Source organism: Artemia sp. Qi Xiang Cuo, chromosome 3, assembly GCF_049724085.1.
Source record: "Artemia sp. Qi Xiang Cuo chromosome 3, ASM4972408v1, whole genome shotgun sequence".
Lineage (NCBI taxonomy): Eukaryota > Metazoa > Arthropoda > Branchiopoda > Anostraca > Artemiidae > Artemia > Artemia sp. Qi Xiang Cuo.
Genome location: NC_142796.1, coordinates 54,737,541 through 54,762,472, shown reverse-complemented (window position 1 = coordinate 54,762,472; position 24,932 = coordinate 54,737,541). Strand labels below are relative to the sequence as shown.

The following is a 24,932-nucleotide window of genomic DNA, read 5'->3' as shown; positions in this document are numbered from 1 at the left end:
ATACCACTGGGGTTAATGCGGTCGGGTATGCCGTGTGGCAGAATATAGTGGACAAAAAGTGGCGATTTACTCTTAGTTTTACAATGTGTAGTTAATGCCAGTGAATTTCAATTTAAAAGACTGAAGAGGTTCTAAATTTTCCGTTCTGGCCATTAACGTTCTCAGAATTCTGCAAAAGGTGGTAGGCCTTCAAAACGGAAAAGGACATGAGGAGAAGCAGTGGCGAACAGGGGGCGATGCAGGGTCGGACGTCTTTCCTGCATCATTTGGCATCTGTTGGGACAGAGTGACACAAAAACTGATTCCCACCATTAGTACCAGAACCTGAATATCCGTCCTATAGAATAAATGCAGCCTAACCTGACCTTTCTTTCTATGGTTCTTTTACACTAAGCCGTATAAACTTTATCGCTACCAGAATTCTGCAAAACTTTACACTATGGCGTGTAACCTTAAAAAGCGAATTTGTCCCTAACGTAGCTAGTGCCAAGTAAACTCTAGCTCTACATAAAGTTTTACTATAGGTAAGTTTACGTTACGCTATTGAAAAGTCACCATGGTAAAAACAAAATAGAATGTCTGGATTGGGCATGGATAAATTAATAAGCATAATCACAAGTAATCAATAAATTTTGAAGATAAACTAACAGGCCTTTTCTAAAAAAGCCCTTCATGCTTGATCACAGCTTGGATCTCCATTCCACAATTTTTAAGTTTTGAATAGTTTTGCTTAACTTGGATGGTCTCAGACGATGATTATGACGGTTTTATGGATTTTTAGGTTAGCCTAGTGAGAAAGAGTTTCTCTAAGCGTGAAAGTTTATACTTAACGTAACGTAAATTAACTACTCAGTAGAGAAAGTGTGAAAGCCGCTTTACTTGTTTATAGTAAAAAAGGATTATACTTACGGAGCAATGTCCCACTTTGCTATTCAACGCACTCGTGTCAACATGTAATCTTCTGTACTTTCTTCAAACTAATTATAATTCAGTTTGTTTTAAGATTGAGTTTGAGAAATGTTTCTTAGGCCAAACTTGACGAAAAAAAAACATTGCACTTATAACAACACGAATGAAATGTCGCATGGGATCGATTAACATAGTATGAGAGTACCTGCTTATGCTATAGTGAATATTCCACCATGAGCCCGAAGATTTTAAAGACGAGAATTATCTAAATACACGTATCGATAACAACACAATTTGAATTTCCACCCAGTTTTTACTTCATAAATACTATTCTTAACTTTTTTTTTTTAATTTTAAATTCTTGCACGTTTGCGTTACAAGGCATGTATTCACTTTTTATAACCCACATAAAATTGGGACTTGGCCTGTGGTGGCAACTCTGGCAGAAGTCCGTCCAAACAGATGGGGTTTTGTTTGTGGTCTTTCAATTCAACTACCCATTTTTGGCGCCAATCAAATTGATAACGACACCCTTAAAAGTGGGACCCTTTGCGAGTCTGGTAAAAATTTTCCGATTCTTGCATGGAGATGAAGAGTTGAGAACGGACTCAGGCGCCACTGTGTTACACCACAGACAAGCGATAGGAGCATCGTCAGAGGCAGCCTGTTCGCCGCGGATTAGATGATCCGCGTCATCTTTAGGGTGCCTCTGGAATAGAAAATAAAATCAAATTAGAGAATTATTGAAAATATTAAACCGTCAGTATAAATTTTAAGAACAGAATTTGAATGTGGTTTTCCTATAATCAGCATAATCCGACATAATCTATGCATTGTTTAATATATATATATATATATATATATATATATATATATATATATATATATATATATATATATATATATATAAAATATATCAGATATAGTCACTATAATCTTTTAGTCCCTAAAATCAGACATCAAACTAAGAATAATTTCCAAGGTCGGCACCAACACTTAATAGCGAAGCTGCCAAAACCCCAGTTCTTATTCGGCGTTTTACGGACAAAACACCAAACAAGTTCATCAGTTGTAAAGCTAGTTCAATCACACTTTTCTTAAAGCTAGTTTCTCATACGTTCATTGGCTGAGATGATTTCCGCCTTGTCCTTAAAATTCCAAATCAACGGAGCTTACACTGACACAACCGTGCTCAGTGAAAAAGACGTAGGCCTAAGTTAAGAAAAAAAAAACACAGATTTGAGGCATAAGTCTTTTACTGTTGCTGTTTATAGTGCCCACATTCTGAGCCTCAACTTAGCTTGGTGATTCCGTCCATAATAATACTATAGTACCCTAAGAGCTTATATTTTTGGACTCAAGCGGTTGCTAAAGTTGCACTGAGAAGCCCGGAACGACTTGAGTTTCCTTTGGGTTGAATAAATATGAATGAACTTAACGGGTTGTGTCACAGGTACTGGGTACATATGTACCACGCATAATCTGTATCAGGGATATTCTGCATGAAAAGAATACATACAGGGGTCGTTTTAAAGAGTGTTAGCTGGTGTCTATATTATTCTAAGAGTTTTTGGTCAGGCTTAACAAATGCCAAACAGGCTAAAATATAATCACATTTGTTAATAGGAAAAAGCCAAGATTTAAGGCGATATGGTACATTAAAAATCACCCTATCTCGGCCATTACAGACTTTTAGTTTCTGTGGTCAAATTATTTAGAATTGGTTGGTCCCTCTTAGTATAACTTGTAGAGCTTGGATAAGAGAACCAAATAAACAACTTAAAACTAAATACCGATACCTACTTTCCCAACTTCTCTCGTTTTCTGCCGGAGATAAGAGATATTCAGATTTAATGAAACTTACATCATTACAAAGTTTCAATTTTGTTTCTTTCCATTAAACAGAGTAGGGTTTTCTTTTCAAAGTTCAGGAATGGAGTGCCTAAAAATGTGCCAGGCCACCCACTAGGAAAACATTAAAATTCAGGTCAAAGAAAATATCGTTTGAACAATTTAACAGCGTCGGGAATTCCCTGTGGTGCTATCCGCATTGATGAAAACCTTAGCAACACAGAGGATGTCTTATTTATGCTGTAGGTACATTGAGTAGACAGCACTCGACTCAAAAATTAGTACGAGATTATACGTACAAGTACCGTAGTGCTATGTACGTTGTACAGCCTTGTACGTACAAAGTACCGTGCAAGGCAGTTAACGCACCATAGAAGACTTTTCGACGAATATAAAAGCTCAAATTATAGCTCAAACTAAACTTGAATGGCTTCTTCACCGTTAAAGTACCGTAAAATCACTTTTTTTCCTTCGTTTTCTTCTTTCTTCCTTTCTCTTTGTATACTCCTTTAGTGTGTTTTTGTAAAGTAACGAAGAGGTTAAAATAAGTTAGTATTATTGGAACATATTACACTTACAAATCTACGTGCAAAATTCATGATTTTCATGAAACTGACTGACTAAAAGCAATTTCTAAAATATGATATACTTGTTCGCCTTTAGGCTCCTGGCATAAAAAAACCAGCTGACTTATAAACATTCTCCAGAGAGACTGTTACCTGTCACGCCGCATCACAAACTCGTTTTTAGATTAGCTATTGGCTAAGTGTTACGGACACTTACAAATTATTCAAAATAATTAAATTATTTTGATTGTTTAAAATAATTGAACTAAAATCAAGTATTTTGCAGGCTTCAAGGCATGGCTAATGGTAGAAAAAGCCATTACAGATAGTCCGAGTGATTGAGAGGCAAATCTGGGATAAGCCTTTTTTAGGATTGTTTAAAAATTATGTCACGATAAATAAGTGACGTAAAATATCTTTAATACACACATAAAAGGAAACTCAACAAACAAATGGTAAAATTTGCACATCGTCCAATATAATAAATTTGTGCATCCCTTGTATCCAAATCTGAAATCTAAACGTGAATTCAATTATAAGGAAGGTATTTTGTTATTTTTTTTTGTATTTATCTAGGTCTAGATATATGTTTAGTAGATAATGATTTTTTTCGCCACCGCCACCCTCTACCATCACGTGTATTAACTTTTATTGATAATGATTAGAGATATTGTTTCACTTCCTGGAAACAGTAGTGTCTTGCAAATTGAAAATCAAAAAATTGATTTTTCCAGCCAGTTTAATGAAAGAATAGATAGAATTTTAGATATTAATGCTACTGAGATTTTCACAAATGAACCATCAAGGTAGATTTTTAAAGAAGGGGCACTACCCTTGTATTGTGATAGGGGCCATTTTGGCATTAACATTTTTCATTTGAATTGTCAGTGATTGAATTCTGCGCATAATTTTTTATCGGAGTTAATAAATATTAATGCCTTTCAGTTGATCGCTTTAACTGAAACGTGGTTAAAAGATAATAACATACAACTACTCGCACTACTCGCAAGATATGCCTGGTTACAACTAACGTGTAAGGACTCCAGAGTATTATCAGCACAGAGGCCAAGCAGCTTATATTCGTGCTGATTATAAGGTAAGATCTTACAATATATAGAGAGAAAGTTTGCGAGTGTTTTGTTCTACATATAACTAGAGAGAATTTGAATTTTTGTATTGTTGTAGTATATAGACCTCCACAGAGCCTGCTCCAAGACTTTATGGACCTATTTGAAGAACAATTAATGAAACTTCCGATTAACTCTATGCAATGTTTTATTGCAATGGAGGACTTTAATATTGACCTTATAGATCAGTCTTCTGCTACCACTGAATTTATTAATAGAAGTTTATCTAATGGGTTAAATCCTTGTATAAATGTCCCTACAAGAATTGTAGGAACATCAGCCAAGCTTCTGGATAATATCCTACCCAATATGCCCTGGAGTCTTCCCAGGTTCCTTATCAACGATGTATCTGACCACTTTGGAGTTTCAGCTAGCTTTAGAACTGTCACGAAGGTGGTTAAAGGCAAAAAATCAAGGATTCCAGTGATCAGTAAAAATGCGATGGTAAAACTTAAAAATGATATAGAAAAGGCGGATTGGTACGATGTTCTAGGCGAAGTTCAGGACGCAAATTCAAAGTTTGTTTTATTTTATGAAAAGTTGCAGAGTTTGATAAGTCAAGCAGTCATATTGAAACCGTTTAATAGAAATCACTCAAGTAAAAAACCTTGGATTAGTCCTGTGATTTTGAAGCAAATAAATGTAAGAGATAAATTGTTTAGAGCTCAAATAATTAACCCGACACAAGAAAATAAGCAATTATATAAAATTTATCGAAATAGGTTGAATACAATTTAAAAAAATGAAAATAAAAAATATTTTGAGAAAAAGTTCAAGGAAGTCAAGGATGCCCTAAGAAAACCTGGGGACTAATAAAAGAAGTAATTGGATTAAAAATAAATAGTGTACCTAATGAATTAGTTAGTGTAATGGGAAAGACTTTGAATTCTGAAAAGGACATATGCAATGAATTTCAGAGTTATTTTTCGAATATTGGTCTGAATTTAGCTATGTCAGTTGTACCTGATAGTGGCGATTCAACGTTCGAGTCCTTGCTGAGGGACCCGATTGATGTATCTCTTCACCTTAGACTTCTAACAGTTGATGAAATTAAAAAAATTATTTATGGGTTGCGTAGTAATTCATCTGGTAGCGATCATATTACTCTAAAAACAATTAAATGTATTTTTCCTGTTATAGCTGAAGTTTTATGTGGGTTAATTAATGAGTGTTTTCGTCAAGGAAAATTCACAGACTGTTTTAAAGTTGCCCGTATAACCCCAATTCATAAGTGTGGTATTCAAAATGACCCAGGAAACTATAGACCGATATCTGTTTTACCCATCATTTCTCGTGTTTTAGAGAAGTGTTTTAGCATTAGAATGATGACTTTTTTGGAAGATCATAAGTTACTGGCAGAGACACAATTTGGGTTCCATAGAAAAAGGACAACGGAACAGGCGATGATTTATTTGACAACTATTATTAATGATGTATTAGATAAAGGTTTTAAAATAAGTTCTATATTTTTAGATCTGATGAAAGCTTTCGACACTGTGGATCATGAACTTCTACTTAAGAAGTGTGAGGTGTATGGTTTGAGGGGTAAATCATTAAATTTTTTAAGAAATCGTTATCAGTATGTCTAACTAAATGATTCTTCTTCCGAAAAAAAGCGTATTGAAATAGGTGTTCCGCAAGGATCAGTTCTCGGTCCTATATTATTCTTGATATTTATTAATGATTTACCAAATTGTCTGAATAATTTTTGCTATAGAATAAGTGAACTAACGGTAAACTCGACTAATGAAACAGTTTCACTCTTTGCTGATGACACAACAGCCATTAGCACAGCTAAGACAGCGGAGCTGCTGCAGATTTCCATGAAGGAATCAGTTAATATCATTATAGCATGGCTGAAGGTAAATAAATTAAGGATTAACATGGGTAAGTCTAACTTTATTATTTTCTCGCGATCATCAAACTTTTACCCATGGATCAAGGAATTAGATATGCCCAATGGTGTTATAAAACGGACTGCGTATTTTAAATACTTTGGGATTGCAATAGATGAAACTTTATCTATTAGGGAAAATGTAACTTAAACTAGCAAAATTTTGGCAAGAAATCTTGGTATAATGAAGAAACTCCAACATTGTTTTCCCAAGTCTGTCCTTCGCCACCTTTATTTTTCTTTAATACAGCCGTATATACTTTATTGTTGGAGTATTTGGCTCTCTACTTTGTCTTCTATCCTAAAACCAATAAGATTTCTACAAAATCATGCCGTAAGAATTTTAGCCGGTATATCTCCACGTATAGTCTGTTCGAGAAATTTACCCAACTTATAAAATTTTACCGGCTGCAGGCCTTCGTGAATTCTATGTATTGTGGTTTATTTTTGGACTGCAGCAGGATGTTCAGCCTCGTTGTTTTGGTAATTTATTGTCCATTAGGTCTACTGTTCATTCTCATGATACAAGGGGTAGCGCGGACTTCTGTGTACCTAGAGGTATATCTTCCCGTTCATGTTGTTCTGTTTTTTATAGAGGTACACGGAAATGGAATAGTTTGAATAGTGATATTAAGACCATTAGTGACACAAATATTTTTAGAAAAATCATTAAGGAACTGCTTTTTGCTGAATATGAGTTTTGATTGATTGATTGATTTATTTATTGTTGGGGTTTTGTTGATATGATGTTCTCAGAAGAGGTATAATATATGATATTATTTTGTATTTATTGTTTAGTGTGATGGTATCGGTGGCCAAGTGTTCTTTGTTTTAAGGATTTTGTTTTCTCTACCTTCCCCACGGACAAGCTTTGCTTTTTAGGGGAGGAAGTAATAATTTTTTGTTGATATATATATTTTTTTTCAATAAAAAATCTTTCTCTTTCTCTTTCTTTGCAATTCTAAATTTAACGAGCCTAAATGCTCTTAATGTATGGCTCATCGAGGGTCTTAGGCTGCCAAAATGTTTAGAGTGTACCAAGACCGTTCCAATTCCCTCGTAACTCAACTATCCCACTTTTCTTTTACCATTACTGTCTGTTTATTCCGAGAAAAACTGAATTTTTCTCGGACACCCGCTACCCAAGTTTAAATTGTAAAATTTAGTGGTTCTGAAAAATTGTGAAATAAATTATTTTAAAAACATAATTTCATTACCTTTTGTATTTCCCTTATAGATATTTTACTTGTTCTATTTTTTCTTTATCGGTGCAAACAATGTATCGCGATCATCAGACTGAAACCTGATTCTCACCCTTACTTGACCCTAAGCCCATGTGTTTTTTCTTCTTCTATATTTCTTAGTAAATACAATGAGCCTATGTGCCCATGACCGTAACCCTAAGCCCATGTGTTTTTTCTTCTACATATCTTAGTAAATCAAATGAGCAATATTTTCTTTTGAAGGTATTATTTCTAAATCTCAAATTTAATGAAATATTCCTAGAAACTAAAAGCTTTATCCTTGGCAGGATTATAAGGACTAACTTCTAGACCAGTAAGTCTTTAATCGCATGCTTGACAGAGCTAGGGTCTGACAGAAGTCAAATTTCGCTTTGGTAGCGCCATTCTACATCTCCCGACGAAAAAAACCCTCATGCATGGGAATACTCCTTTAATTTTGCTATGAATCCGATTAAAAAAAAAATTTCGGCCGTCAAATTTTGTTCAAAAATAAATAAAAGCTTCCTATTTAAACGCTGGTATGAACCTTGACCTTACTTTACCTGAAACGAGACTTCATCATTGGACCACAAAACTTGAATGCCTCTATCTTGTTGATGTAGGAAATTACTCATAGATAGAAGGTAATATAGATAGATAGAAGGTAATGTATCAGAAAATTATTATCAAGTCACAACAGCCATGGGTTCCTATTTTTACGGTAGAATGAAATGTCATAATCTGTAACGTCGCGTTGACAAAATTGGTTTAGATCGGGAGAATTAATTGCATTTTTTTTCGGAATAAAAGGAAACTCAATCAGGGGAATATGAAAATTAGTGCTGCAAAATACCATGGTGTTTTAAACGCTAAACTTTAGTGACTAAAGCATGAAATTGATTTTCGTACAAAAGTTAATTTTCAAATTTCAACAATAAAAATCTTTCATATTACAGTCCTTCCAATTAAGAACGAATATAAGTCTGTGTCTTCTGTATGTACTACTATACTGTTCATCCGATCGCGAAAGAAACTTTGAAAAGTTGTTGAGTACACTCTTGCGAAGATTTTCGGTATAAATTTCTCAGCCCCCCCCCCCAAAGACCATCGTTACCTGTTCAATACTTTTAGCGCTGACTGAATGACAGGCCTCCTGAACACAAATACTTGACACTTGCTTCTGTTCACATTATCATTCACATTTTCTGGATATTAATTATAAAAAAAAACAAAAAACGCCCAAGGGGTAAGTTAATAATCCTAATCCAACCCAATTTTCCAAATACTTTTGAATCTAAAATATGATTGTTATTTTACATGCAGGGAAAATTTTCCAGGGACAATTGTCGGGGGAGATTTTCTGTGAAAAGGAAGTTTTCCACAGAGATTTTCTATGAAAAGGAAGTTTTCCACAGTGCAAGGGGGGTCCCTGAATTTCCTTTCTTTTGAGATCACAGCGACGCACGACGAGTAGGCTAGTAAGATAAAATATTAACCCGTATCAAGGGATAAAAAAAGATCCGTCTCAGTTTCCCAGTATAACTTCTAATCACTTTACTAGTGAACCAATCGGATTGTTTGAATTTTGGACTCCTCCCTTGTAACCATCACGTGGAGATATAACGAAAAGAGACTTTTGTATTTTTCTTCTTTACAGTGTATAATTCTAAATTCAGCACAATATTTGTCAAAAGATATTGGAATATTTTAAGAGACTAAGCTGATGTGGGTAGAAAATGTCGCATCGTCGATTTTGATTGTAATTAACCAATCATAATGTGAAACGAATTTTCAGATTTACTTTTGTTCTGCTTAGGAAGAATACTAGTCTTACCTTTAATAGTATGTGACAAGACCAAAAAATTCTAAATCGTTTTAGAATTCAATTTAATCTAGACTATGCTAAGATTTTCTGAAAATAATTTCTCATACTCAGACAAATATGTAAACCAACAAATTTTAGTCAATTTTTCCAACCTGATAAGTGGTAATCGGATGACGTGTATATACGAAAATAAAAAACAAGTTCAACTTTTCCAACATTATGTGGACTTATTGTTTTGTAATAACATACAGCTTACCGCTACCCCAAAGGACTTAACGCTAGATGGTAGCACACCTTTATCAATAATGTAAATGGAAGTTAGTGATCTTAATCGTTTGTATTATCTGTAATTCCTTTGGGCCCTTCTCACAATCTATATATGGCTTCTATATTTGTATTAATTGCTGCAATAATGGGGTAAAAGGATTCTGCGCCTTAGAAAGCCTAAACAAGAATTGTTGAGATTAGATTTCGCCTTTAAAAGAGATCCCGCCTTTCCATCTTTGATTACTCGCCGTATATCTAGACATAAGAAGATCAGGAGAGGCCATAATGAAAGAGAGAGATGATACCGAACTCTCAGCTGCCATTCTTGGGAGACATCTGACAGTTCGTAAGTGGCCACGGAATTCTTGTGTTGTTTTAAAGTCACTTTTCTGTGAATAGACAGTGCGGCGGTGGAGTGCATCTGGTACTTTGACGATAAATCCCAGCAGTGCAGTTTTTGTTTAGAAAACAATCACTCAGTGATAATTTATTACGCTCCCTGGTATTGTACGCCCCTAGGCCCGGGCCTATTGGTAAATCATGGCCTGGTTGCATTAGGTAGCCAGATCACCGAAAGCGTCTGGATTTCATAACATTTGATATACGTGGCCATTTTCCAGTTCCACTGATGATAGTTTCATTGCTGATTCTTTCAGATTACGTCGGCTTCGGAATATACCGAAGGCATATGGAGTAGAAAACATCCAGATCTATAACATCTGAGACTTTTGGCAGGCTGATTTCACCACCATAGAGAAGTGCAAACACAAGCATTGTTTCAAATATTCGCAGCCTGTCTTTAAAGTAACGTACTTTTTATTCCACAGGTATTTCACACACAGAGAATAATAGCCCATGCTGAAGAAACACAAGTTTAAATTTCATTTCTATTGCTGCCATAGGGATCCATCAGAAAACCTAGGTTTTTGATGGAGTTAACATCCTCGAAGACTTCCGCTCTGCGAGTTATGGCAGGTAAATCTTATTGAAACTAATGTGTCTTTAACTCGCCATAAAAATGTCTTACAAAGAGGTTCAACTTGAATACCTAACCAAACAAGAATATCCACAGATAGCCTGGAAGCTGTTCTTAATCTTAAACAAAATGTGCGTCTGTATGAATCAGGCAATTCTCGCACTTCCAGAATCCCGATGTGTAAGCCAAGACTCCCGACGTTGGCAACCCCATAAGAAATGTAATATTTCTCAGTTGTTTACAAACTGAAAATTCTGTTCAGTTCAACTAATTTCAATTCAGTTTATGAAACAACCTACTACCAATAAATAGTTTGGTCTGGCATGTTTCATTATTGAAGGAGAGCTAGGACACCCCTCAACAGCCAAAAAATTTGAAACTAATCTACAGGAAGCTAAGACAAGGATTTCAAAATTGGTGGTATTTTTGTCAAGGATTGGAATTCTTGACAAATATGAAAGCTTTGTTTTATAACAAAATTCCTATGACTGGCTTCAAAGCATGGTGGCATGACCCAGAATTTATAGTCACAGCGTTACAAAAGAGGAAAAAATATAGAGCCAATCGACACATGTGACAACTTGTTACAACAAGTTGATTAATGGCATAAAAAATTAATTTTGGACGTGGTAGTTTTGTAAAAAAGAATAGAATTTAATAAAATTACAAAATCAGAATTGACGCTTAACGCTATGATGTGTTTGTAATAATCGCAGCATAAAAGAAGATAATATAATGGCTGATAATTATTTTAAGACTAGTCACAAAAATATACCAAATCCCGAGAATAAAGCTTTCAATTTTGTTTCTTAGTTCAAGACGTCCTAGTTCGAAAGAAACATTCCTACAACTCCTTAGTTTGAATGATTTTAATAATTCTTCATTCTAAGCTAAAATTGCATTAAATTCTATTGCTAAAGATTGAAGGTGAAAGGAGATCTTTCCAACAATTTCTCTTCAGAAAAAAGAACATCACAAAGGAAAACTTATTTTAAAAGAAAAAAAAGAAAAAGGTCTAAGGAAAATCTTGCCCTCAGAAGAAATTTGGCAAACCTATCATACAATAAAATCATGATGACTATCCCAATTAAAATATAGAAAACACACTATTTTGAGATACCCCTCCCCCTACTAACAAACATGTTTAAATCCATTTGGGTGGCGGTGGTAGAACTAATGTCCTATTTTAATCTCAAAAAGGTGCCACAGGAAATAGCTTATATGATACGTGACAGCAAGTGATAACTACAAAAGATATAAATTGGTTACAGGTACGCTTTACATAAAAGAAGTTTTTTTCTAACTAAAGTAAGAGGTTAAGCGGCCCTTAATATATCATCTTTCCAGAGTAATTCATTTCTTTATATTTGGATAATAAAAAAGAGAGAAAAATATATACACATTCCTCTGGCTGCAACATCCATTGCTTGCCAAAAGGATGGAACGACTCGGTCTTTTTTTTTTTTTTTTTTTTTTAACTTTTTTTGTTTAAATAAAATTTCAAAATATGTATAAAATCATTTTTAATAGACAGTGTATAGAAATTCAAAAAAAAAACAGATATTTAGGTCACATATACAGTTTTTTTTTTTTTTTTTTTTTTTTTGGGGGGGGGAGTGCAAGTTTGAGATTAGTAATCTATTTTAATTTCAAAAACGGTACCTAAGAAAATAGCTTATATGGATTGCGACAGCAATTGATAACTAAAAAAGTTAGATAATTTCGGACACCACACTGCCTTTCCATGACGATAAAATAAAAGTTCAAAATAGGGATAAAATCCTTTTTAATAGACAGTGTTTAGAAATTCAAAAAAAATACCAGCTATTTCGGTCACATATACAGTGACCGTCACCAGTAAAAAAAAAAAAAAAAAAAAAAAAAAAAAAAAAAAAAAAACTGTATATGTGACCGAAATATCTGTTTTTTTTTGTGAATTTCTATACACTGTCTATTAAAAAGGATTTTATCCCTATTTTGAACTTTTATTTTAACTAAAAAAGTTATAATTTGATCGCTGACACGTTTCATTTAAAAAGTTTTTTTCCTAACCAAAGTGAAAGCTCAAATAGCCTATGCCATTATCTCTCCAGAGTAATTCCTTCTTAAATATATATATATTAAACAAAAAAACAAAAAAACAAACATACCCAGTCCTCTAGCCGCGACGTCCGTCGCTACAAGTATGGCACAACTCCCATGACGAAATTCCTTAAGAACCCAGTCTCTTTCGGGTTGATTTTTATCGCCATGAATACACATAGCCGGCCAGCTATGAAGAAAAAAAGTCAATCACAAATAAGCAGTAACTACTCTTCAGCAATGTCCTAAAGTCACGTAAAAATGGCCATCTGTCAGTGGAGAACTTGAAAATATAGCATACGGACTAAGATGGACAATTAAGATTAATAATTCATAAATTACGCAAACTACCAAGGACAGTGACATGGCGAGTGGAAACTAACACAACCATATACAAATATAAATATAGGCCACTATTCTTATAAACGAGTAATAACTGTATATTGTATATTTTTCCTCAAAAACGGCTCCATATTTTATCGGGAAAATATGTATCCTGGGATATTCTCGCCTAAAAAAAAAAAAAAAAAGAAAAAACTATCTAGAAAGGTCAGATGTTTGAAAAATAAAAATATAGAGCCTTAATTTCAGAAAAAATATATTTATGTAAATGACGTCATATTTATGAATACATTCGAAAAGCATACATACGTCAAATTTGCCTCAGTAGTGGTTGTATCGTTTTAAGTGTCTATGATGCAGGCAAAATTACACAAAAAACAAATAATTGACAAGATATATGTAAGCTGCAAAAATATTTATTGTCTTTCATCACACATTATAATTTTTTGATTGAAGCAAGAAAAATACCTGAAAATTTTAAAAGAAGTTTTATTTTCTATTTAAAAAAGACATTTTAAGTAGTTTTATAATACCTGGAGGACACATGAACAAACTTTACCTAACAAGGAATTACAAAAATTCAAAAACCTTAAAAAACAAACAAAAAAAACAATGAAATCTTAGACCCTCGCATAGAAGCTTTTCAAAATGATTCGGATCATTATTGGTCTGGAAAGTTTATATGAAGAAATGTTCAGTCTACAATATAAGAAGAAATGATGCCGTAACTGCCATGTAAAGAAGAAACTAAAGAAGAATTTCTTAACCACAGGCAGGATTGAACCCGCAAATCTTTGATCAAGAGGCACACTTTCTTCCACCGTACTGTAACAAGGTGTCCACTGTACTTAATTGTTTGATTTTTCCACAAAAACTGTGTAAACTGTGTATATATGTTGGACCTCTCGCCTCCCAAAAACATCCTTTGCTGGAAAATACCCTTTTGCTGTTTTTTTTATGGAAAACTTTTCCACGGAGGGAAGGATTACCGGTATTATTTTAAAAACCATCAAAAATTAAAGCTTTCGCAAATTAAAGTGTGCCAAGAAAAAATTTTCACTCGAGTTCATGTGCAAGAAATATTTTTAGTGGAATTTTCAGCTAGAATAAAAAAAGGGGAAAAAAAGAAGAAAAAGGAGAGAAAAAAAAAAAAACCGTCAGCCAGATTCCACTGACCAACTTGTGTAGTTAGCTAGGAATACTTCAAGCAACCTCAGGCAGAAGAGAATATTCTAGCTCAAGGTTGGGATATGAAACTGGAGAATGTACGCCCAGGCCAAAAACGATTTGCTGAAAAATTATAACAATACGCTTTTTGAAATGGAGTTGTGCAATCTGACGAGAGAAGGAGTGCAGTTCTCATCTTTCTTCTCTATATTGTGCCGTACTAACTTGATGAAAAATTCAAAACTATCTTGGTCCATTCTGATAGTTTCTGTAGTCCTCTTGTTCTGTATCGCGCAGAACGTTTAGTAAATAAATGATCATTAGTGAAGTGATTTCTCATCTTGTACCACTCCTTGGACCAACGACGTTTCATATTTTTTTCCCGCTTTAGTGCAACCAAAGTACATGCAAGAAAAGCCAAATCAGTATTATTCTGCATTTCCAAATCAGTGTTATCCAAACCAGTATTATGATACTTCACTACCCGACTGTGAACTGAAACTAAAAATCTAGCCGTAAGTTAAAATTAAACTTAAAACTAGCTTTGGTCAAGATTGAAGAGTCGATTGAAGCACACGCCAATTGATTGACGGAAGCTTTTGATCAAATTCATTGACCGTCTAAGGTGTTCTTAAGAATGAGACGTTTCGTTGGTAGTTGTCAGGCCTTCCTTCCATACTTCGTTATATGTTCTTCGTTCATTTTCAGGTGGTAGCAGAACTTTTAAGCTACGTTGTCTTTTCACACGAGAAATGCAACGTATAACATTCCATGATTAAAAACTGGAGTACTAAGGTCGGCGCCAACAAATTCAAAAGTTTGCCCTTACGACTTAGTGTATAATCATGGCAAATGCGGGTCGAAGTGGAAATTGATGTCGTTGAGAAGTACATCCAAGTTGACCTTGGCTAGAGTCCACTGTAACTCGGGATATGTGGACTTCTTTTCCTGATTTTTCCCCAGTAATTATATTCGCCTTGATTATGTTGTTACATAATTCAGCAACAATAAGACGGGTCCCATTACACATCTCTTCTGAAATATCTAAGTTATGCAAAAGCATAACTATCGTATTTTTCTTAATTTTTAAGTCATGTGGTGGTAAATCTGCTGTTTCTGTTGAATTGAGGAATTCTGGAGCAAATTAAATTCCTCTTTTTTCTTTATCTTCTACAGAATCGTAACTTTTATACGATTTATATTCTCCTGGAAGGTGATCGAGAATTCTTTGTTGATTGAAGCTAAAATAATTCGATCCTTCATTAAATGGAAACTCTGTTTAGACAAAGATTCTCTGAATATTTCCTCAATTAAATTGCCACTGGAAATTGTGTCTTCCGGTAATTCAATTACATCAAGTTAATTTTTAGGAAGATTTCCATTTCCTAGTTCGAGGATGTACTTCACAAACACTTCCTGTCCAGGATCGACCCGCATATTTATATTAAAGGAAACATGTGTGAAATTCTTCCAAAGATGACTTTTTTTTATTGATAAATCGAGTGTTTCACTGCGGTTGCTTCGGGATTGAGCTGCTAAACACTGTCAGGAATCACCTCCAGCAGCTAATTTTCCCACCAAATTTTAAGTTTGGATTTGCAATGGACCGCAACAACTGATCCATATTTTCTAAGCCATACTTGGGACGCATGGGTGCTTCGCAAGTAGGAAAGTATCTACTTCAGCTAATTCTAAACCTCTGCTTGAACCAGGCCTTAAACAGGAAACAGAATCCGAGGAAAGTGGAACTTTCAAGCCGAAGGTCTTGTGTGCTGTTAGTCTTTTAAACAAGTGTATGAACAATGAAACTGAACAGCAAAGACACGGGCGGTTAGAAGATATGCGAAAACGACAATTAGAGCGTATCAAAAATGAAAAAGAAGAGCAAAGATACACGCGGTTAGAAGATAAACGAAAACAAGAATTTAGAGCGCATTAAAAATTAAATTGAACAGCAAAAACACGGGCGGTTAGAAGATAAACGAAAACGAGAATTAGAGCGTGACGAAAATGAAAATGAAGATCAAAAACACACGTGGTTAGAAGATAAACGAAAACGACAATTAGAGTGTATAAAAAATGGAAAAGAAGAGCAAAGATGCACGCGGTTAGAAGAACAGCGGCGTCGTAATCTTTGTTACCAACAATGTGTGGCACAAAACCAAGTACATACGTACAAAGATGCCATAAACTCATTAAATGTAACATATAAATCTTTGGGACCCTTCAACGTTGCTTGTATTCATTGTGAAGCCCTCCATTTTCTGGAGGAAATAGAAGTAAACAAACGTAATTCGTTTGGAAATTGCTGCTTGCATGGTCGAATTGCAATGTCATTACCTAAATTTCCAAATGAATTGGTTTGCCTTTTTTTTAGGACGTCACTTGCTCTCTGAAGAGTTTCATAAACGTATTCGAAACTTGAACTCGTGTTTTGCTCTAGCTTCATTCAATGTAAGCGATGATCGAACCATAAATAGTCGGAATATATTTAGCTTTAAAGTAGCTGGACAAATTTATCACAAAATAAATTTAGCAAAGGTGAAATTGATCCACCTTCATAAGGGCAAATGTACTTTTTAGACCCCAATGAAGCCGTTGAGGAACACCTCGCAGACTACTTAAAATATGGGATATCACGTAATCCAATGAATCTTTTATAAGAAATATTGAGATATTCAAACGACTATGCAAGAAGTCGAAAAAATGCGAGAAGTGCAGGATGATTCAAATCAACTTGCTGCTTCATTGAGACAACAGCCTCCAAACGTGCAGCTCATTTTTACTTTGTCAGATGGTGTCGATTATAGACTGTTTAACCCTCCTGTATTAATGAAGTATGCGCCGTGCTTAATCTTAATGCTGACCATAGTTTTTCACCAAATTAAGATGTTGTAAAACAACGCGGCGAAAATCTTGTCATTTTAAAAAATAATGACCATCGTGTGGAGCCCTTTACCTACCCAATGTTTTATCCCGCTGAAACTTCAGGATGGTCAAGGGGTATGCTACTTCAAACACCTTATGTAAGTCGTCCACATATAAAACGGCTTGAATTAGCCAAGTATCGTATCGCTTTTCGTCCTGAACATACGAAAAGCCTTTCTGTGTAAGCTGTCACACTCGATCTGCGTAAGATTGGTTTTAATGCTTTGCATTTTGGTGGATGACTTTTCCAACAGTACCTCGCTGATACCGCTATTCGTGTTGAGCGTGATAGTATTGATTGGGAAAAAATTAACCAGAAAAATATTCCCGAGTGCTTCTATTTACGAGTACTTTTGTGCCATGTGAAGAATACAACCAATTCTGAAGATCTTGAATCATTTTCAAACGTTTTTTATACAACATACAAAAAAGCAAGCCTGGTTTTTGGCACTTAAATCGACGAGGAACGAAGGTTTAATGCCCTATAAAAATTAGCATTACCTAAACTGCTTTCTGTAATGCAAATACTCTGCGAAAAGATTCTTGTTTATGGTAATCTTGCAGAAACCAAAAGCTCTTTGGGAAAGATTCAAAAATCCGTTGGCTGAGGATTTCATTTTGCATGCAAGACGAAACAATTTATCTAAAAATCTTGCAGTAAAGCGTGCTTATCGTATTATTGCATCAAAGTTACATACGATATCAATAGAAGGTCAAAATTTTAGTTTTTGGGTGGAACGACCCGGCATGGACAACATTGAGACCTATGAAATACTGGAGTCAATGATCCAAATTATTTTGGGAAAAATATTTTTTTCATAGATGAATCAGGTGGTACCGGTAAAACATTTGTTTATAAGACCTTGTATCACATTCTGTGTGTCGATGCGGGTCGATGCTAAACAGGAAGCATTTGCAAAGTACATCCTCGAACTGGGAAAGGGAAATCTTTCTAAAAATGAACTTAATGAACTTGAATTACCGGAAGATATAATTTCTAATGGCAATTTAATTGAGAAAGTATTGGGACAATGTTTGTCTAAACAAAGTATCCATTTCATTAAGGACCAAGTTATTTTAGCTTTACCCAGCACAGAAGTTGGTAATATAAATGCAAGAACTATCAATCGCTTTCCAGGAGAATACAAATCGCATAAAAGTTACGATTCTGCAAAAGATAAATAAAAGGGAGGAATTGAATTTACTCCAGAATTCCTTAACTCAACTGAACCTGCAGATTTACCCCCACGTTACTTAACAATTAAGAAAAATACAACAGGTATTCTTTTGCGTAAATTAGATATTACAGAAGGGATGTGTAATGGGACTCGCCATATTGTTACTGAATTACGTAACAGCATAATTAAGACAAATATAATTCATGGGGAAAAATTAAGATAACAACTGCATATATCCTTACTTACAGTGGAATCTAGTGAAGATCAACTTAATTGTGCCATTTAAAGACAAAAAATTAAAACTTGACCTGCATTTGCTGTTACCATTCGTGGTTTGCAAGCGCAAACTTTTGAATTTGTTGGCGCTGACCTTAGTACTCCAGTATTGAATCATGGAATATTATACGTTGCATTTTCTCGTGTGAAGACAACATAGCTTACAAGTTCTGCTACCACCTGAAAATGAACGAAGAACATATAACGAAATGTCGAAGAAAGCCCTGACAACTACCAACGAAACGTCTTATTGTTAGTAATATTTCTTTTTTGATTATCAATGCCTACCATACCTTTGTTTAAAAAACAAATGTTCCGCGATACTTATTTGATAATGACGAGAGAAAAGTCGAGATAAAAGGAACTAAATGGATTGAAAAGGATAGCGACGATTATTAGGTTTTGGATTTTGGCATTGATAAGGTCATCAATGCCTACCATAACTTTGAAAATCAAAAACCTGGACTAGATAAATCGTTGGAAGAAAAAGGTGTTTTTGTCCCTTCACCTTAGCAATTAAAAGAAACGAAGGTTCGGCGACATGTCTTTTATAATGACAAAAAACAAAAGCCGAGGCAAAAGAAGACGTTTGTGTTCCACTTCATGGATAATTATAAGAAAAAACGGTTCGGCGATACGTCTTTCGTAACGACAAAAGACAAGGCGAGGCAAAATTTAAAGGTCCAATGAAAAGAACATAATTTTACAAAGGAACTACTTCCAATTTGAGGTCCATTTAGACGTCATGACATCAAGAAAAGGCTCAAATTGTCTGCGTTTAGAAGACAAGCGACAGTGAGAATCTATGCATAGAAGCCTGCTGCCCTGTGCCGAGTGCCAGGGCCCGACGGCGAAGCTCCCAGTACTATATATATATATATATATATATATATATATATATATATATATATATATATATATATATATATATATATATATATATATATATATATATATATATATATATATATATATATATATATATATATATATATATATATATATATATATAATATAATAAATATGGTGGCCAGCGTTTACCCCCCCCCCCCCCGGAAAATCCCCCTTGGAAAATAAGGCTTTCCAAATTTGAGAATTTTATTTGAATTTTATTTTTTTATTTCCGCTGGGGGAAGCAGTTTTGGTATTTGTGCATTATGCGTCACTCACGCAAGTCTATGTTATGTAAAACTCGAGAATAAACCGGTTTGTTCGTTGGTTCTTCTCATCTTAGCATGAGACAAGACAAAGACAAGGAATAGATGGAAAATATATAATTTGGACATATTTGTATATAAGGGGGAGGGGGGTGGAGGTAAAGTATTTGGACAGTTTGAAGTAAGAAAACAGTTCCTTCTAGGTATTGCCACCAAAAAATTACAGAAGAGTAGCGAGGTATCTGAGAATTTTGTTAACTAACTAAAAAAAAAAAAATCCCAGTATAAAGTAAATGTAATGTTTCATTTAAGTGATTTTTTCCAAGTGTTAAGTGTTTTTTTTTCAATGACCGATTTTCCAAGTATTAAGTACTATTATTAGGTTAATGCAGTGATTCATTTAAGTGTTTTATGGTGATCGCTGATCAAAGTTTATGTTATTTGTGCCTTTCATTTATGTTAATTTACTGTGTTCATGGCCGCATATTTGTCTTTAAAACACACTTCTCTATCTGTCTATCTAATATGCAGAATAATTGTACCAAACACATTTTGCATGCAGACCCGCTATACTTTACCCCCCCCCATAATATACAAATATATAGCCAAAATTTATTTCTAAAGTAACAAAGAAACTGGTGTGTTCTCGAATTTTACATAGCGTAAACTTGGGAGAGTGGCGCATAATACACAATTACCAAAATTCGTTCCCCCTATGTAAAAAAAAAAAAAAAAAAAAAAAAAAAAAAAAAAAAAAAAAAAAAAAAAACTGAAATAAAATCTCAGATTTGGAAAGCCTTAATTTCCACAGGGGGGTATTTTCCGGGGGGGGGGGTAAACACCTAGAACCATATATCCGTAAAAATCCGTTTGAATGCGTATCTTACCGCCCTATAACTGTTTCGCCGGTTTTATGTAAGCTTATGGAATTGCTAGTTATAGATCATATTGCTTTTCAATGTTCTACCCCCGATAATCAGTTCGGATTTAAAAAAGGTGTTGGTCGCGAGCACGTCCATTATATTCTTGCTAATATATTAATAGAAGCTGATGAACTGAATGAATCCCTTATTCTAGCGAGTCACGATGTTAGACGTGCTTTTGATTCTGGGATACATCCCCAGTTATTAGTGTCTGCTCATAAACGTGGTGTGGACCGATCGGTTATTTTGCCTTTTCGGGATATGTATAAGAAGCTTCGAGTCCAAGTTAAAGTCCCGTCTCCTAACGGGCCGATTGTAGTACCAAAAGCTATTCCGGTTAGAAAGGGCATTAGGCAGGGTGCAATTTCGTCACCCCGGTTGTATAATAATAGTGTTCTCGAGGCCCAAAAGTTAGTGCAAATGAGCTGCATTTTCCGAGGTTTGGATGTAACATTACTTAATTACGCAGATGATATTTTTAATTTAAGTAGATGTTTGTCTCGTATTGAAGAAAATTTTCAGATTCTAGATGATGCTTATAGAGAGATAGGCCTATCTTTTAATGCAAGTAAAAGCGAGATTGTTGCTTTCAATAGGAGAAATGCAGATTGTATAGATCTTGCTGTCAAATTTGGTGCTCAAGAGGTTCCACTGTCTGACTCCATAATGTACTTAGGAATGCCTATAGGTCATAACATGGCATCTACACGTGCTCGCCAAATAAGTAATTTCGCAGAAAAGGCACGTAAGGCTTACGGGGCGCTATCTTCAACTAAAGCGAAATATAATCGACAAATTCGAGCTAGGCTATATAATGCACTGGTGATCCCACACTTTCTGGCTTTATCACCGTTTTGGCATATATTTAGTGTTAGTGATAAAAGAAACCTTCGATCACTTTTTTACAAATATGCAAAATTTCTTTTAAATACCCCACCGTGGGTTAAAAATTCCAAGATGTCTGCAAGGTTCGGTATCACAGATCCGATTGCTGCTGTGACGAAACGTCGTTCTGAATTTTTGGGGTCGCTTGGGCCGAGTAGTCTGGCAATTGCAATTCGTCCTTAGTGAGTTTTTGTAATAATGTTTTTATTTATTGGCGGTGTATCGTAACGTTTGTTTTTGTTTTTGCAGTTAAGTGTTTTTTTTGTTTTGTTTTTTTTTTCTTCTTCTTTATACTCCATTCGTGCCATTTGTGGTTTTGTATCGAGTGGGTGAATAAAATTATCTATCTATCTATCTATCTATATATATATATATATATATATATATATATATATATATATATATATATATATCAGGAATCCCAATTTCCGATGAAAAATACCTCCATAGACAGTTATACAGCTTTTTTTTAGTAGTGAATGTCAAATTAAAAAATATGAAGAAGAAACATGGGTGAATAAGCAGGAAATAATAAGCTAATAACATATAGCACCAAACAACTTGAGAAGGTGTAGCTTTCCTCTGAAGGCATAGCTGTCTTTAGAAATCAACATATTACTAATGTTGTAATTTTTACGGACAAAATTAATATAAGTTCCAAGATTTTTGTTCAGGGGGAGGGGGTCAAAAACTTTAAAGAACGCAACAAAAATTTGTTAATGTGTATTTTTGTTGCGTTTTTATGAGTCAGACAAATATTTCAGCGGGGAGGTCAAAATCCCGCCCTGGATACGGCCTTAATAAAGCATTAATTAAATTTGAATCTTTAAATTAATTTAATAATATATTAATTTAATATAAAACATAGTTAATTATAATAAATAACAACGATTATCAGTATTATTTAATAACAAATAACTTTTATGCCATTATATATTAATTAAGTCCATTCGAATATGGACACATTTGCACGGAATATTTTCTAAAAACAATCATTAATACTGCAATTTGACAAACAGCTTTTCCGTCATTGAACACTGTATATCCTTTAATTAGACACTAATTTGACGAATTCCATTCGAATATGTACTTCCGCACTTCTTGCATAATACACTCCTTCCAAAAACAATTTCCGATCTATTGCCCGTGGAAAGGGCCCTTTGCGATCGAAATGCCAAAGAAAACTCAAAGGCCTTTCCAAAAAAGCACAGAGATTGGAAAGAATACACTTCTTCTGTTAACTTACATTTAATTACTGCTACTACTACTACTAACAACTTACCACAGCACCAAGCCACCTGAGGCCAACACAGCTACGCACGCTCCTCCTCCTCCATTTTATTTGCATTTAATTGTATTCAAGCAAAAACAATAATTTTCAACTACGTTTCCAACGATCAATTGTGGGGGATATTTAATCTTATCGGAATAACTCCGAATTCAAAGTCATGTCTAAAGAGTATTGGAGCTGAGTTGTAAGAGTCGAAATTGGCGCTAGTGCCAAAGAGAATAATCACAAAAACCATCTAGTGTTTGATGATCTTGTTCATTTTCTGTGGCCTGCCCTAGACTGCCCCATAATTCTGTCATCAGCAGGCCTACTGCCTTAAATTCAACTAACGTCTTAACCTACCAAAGTTTTCCCCAGTTATCTTTATGAATAATTCGTGTACTTTTTTACTTAAAATATTTCGTAAGAAAAAATTATTAATTATCACCTATAGAAACATGTGTGCTTTAACCCTGTAGTACTGCTGATAAATAATCCGATTTTCTACTTTTTCAATTAAATCACCAGAAACTACACTGTCAGTGGAGCTAGTAGTTTTCAATCCCCTTCTTTTCATGTTAAATTGCCCAAGATCCAACTCTTATAGATTATCTATTGTCTTTGGTCGTGTCTTCATTTGCCCTTTTCCTTCATTTGCCATGTGATGTCAAAATACACGAACAATTCATACGCACCTGGATGAGCTTGGCCGTCGTTACCTGGCAATGGCAAATAAAGACGAAGCTTAAGAGCAAAAGTTAGTTATTCTTAAGAGAGACTTCCAAGGTGTCGTTAATTAACATTTTTTTTTTTTTTTTTTTTTTTTTAAAAGTTTAATACCTATGGCGCTTGTTCCACTCACAAAATAATTTCACCTTTTAATTGGCTTATAATTGTTTAAAGCAAATAATTTGAATTGATTAGACGGGGAGTTCTGAAAAAAAAAAAAAAAACAACAACAAAAAACAACATCTTATTGAACATTTTCCCCCCTTTTAATAAATTGTTCTTAGATCAAAAGCTGACTTAGTCTAATCCTTACTTTTACCACACAAAAGTTTGAGCAAGTAGACACTATTATTATATTACATACCTGTAGTTTATTTATGACTAGACAGATGAATAATTGTTCAGCTTAAAGACTCCATCTACGTATTGGGTTTTATTAGCCCACTTGAAATTTCTCAGCAGTCTTCTGCTATTGGCTAAACTTGCTAACTTTCTTGAAAAAGTTAAAAGTTCAACCTTTCCCGACTGCAATAAATCAGACAAAGTCAGGAGATAAATATGGTTTATTAACTTTGCGGGCAGCTGTATTAACTTTATATCGCTTAGGAGCCTTTCACTAACAATGTTGTTGCCACACAAAGATATTTTCCCAAGAAGACAAGTCATACAAGCTACAACATTCGATTTTTAAATACACAGTATGTTAGTATTGCTGCTACCCAATAGAGGGGAGAGCATCCATCACGCGATTTTAGATTCATAATCTTATAAGTTGGTTAACATATTTTCTTATTCAGTGTTTGCTGCAAAAAGTTAAATTACAGCTTCTGGTGATGATGAAAACATCAGGATTCAAATTACTTTGTTAATAGCGCTAATGTTAATATTGCTGCTACCCAATAGAGGGGAGAGCATCCATCACGCAAATTGAAAAGATATTTTTTAAATTTTCATGCATGTTTAAGTTATTTGACATGAGAAATCTCTCTTTGTCCCATGGCAACTCTGCTTACAGCTTAATTAGCTGAGTAAAAGCATAAAAGATGCATGACATGTAAGTGTTCAGATTCGAATTTAAACTCGAGTTTAAAAGTACTTATACAAGGAAAGTATATAGTATTTTTCACTTTAGAAATAAAAAAAATTGCTTAAAGCACCAAGGACATTAAAATAAAGCATTTTTCGCCTCACGGACCCACCTTAAATATATTCATACCTAAAAAAAAGAAGGTTTTCTGAGACCTTTCTTACAAAAATATGTTACTATATATTTAATTATACAATATGATAATGCCATGCATGCAACAATGCATAACTTCAAGTAATTAACAATTTCCGACTCAGAGGCAATTTAGAG

General features: G+C 34.4%; 1 protein-coding gene across 1 annotated transcript in view; it reads right to left on the bottom strand.

The window, feature by feature from the left end:
* LOC148954292 (putative ATP-dependent RNA helicase DDX5) overlaps window positions 1–24,932 on the bottom strand; it is a 109,999-nt gene that overhangs the window by 14,453 nt on the left and 70,614 nt on the right. The window contains exon 9 of the mRNA XM_089086182.1: window positions 12,789–12,910. Within this exon, the coding sequence (XP_088942308.1) occupies window positions 12,789–12,910 (122 nt within the window). The remainder of the gene's footprint in view (window positions 1–12,788; window positions 12,911–24,932) is intronic.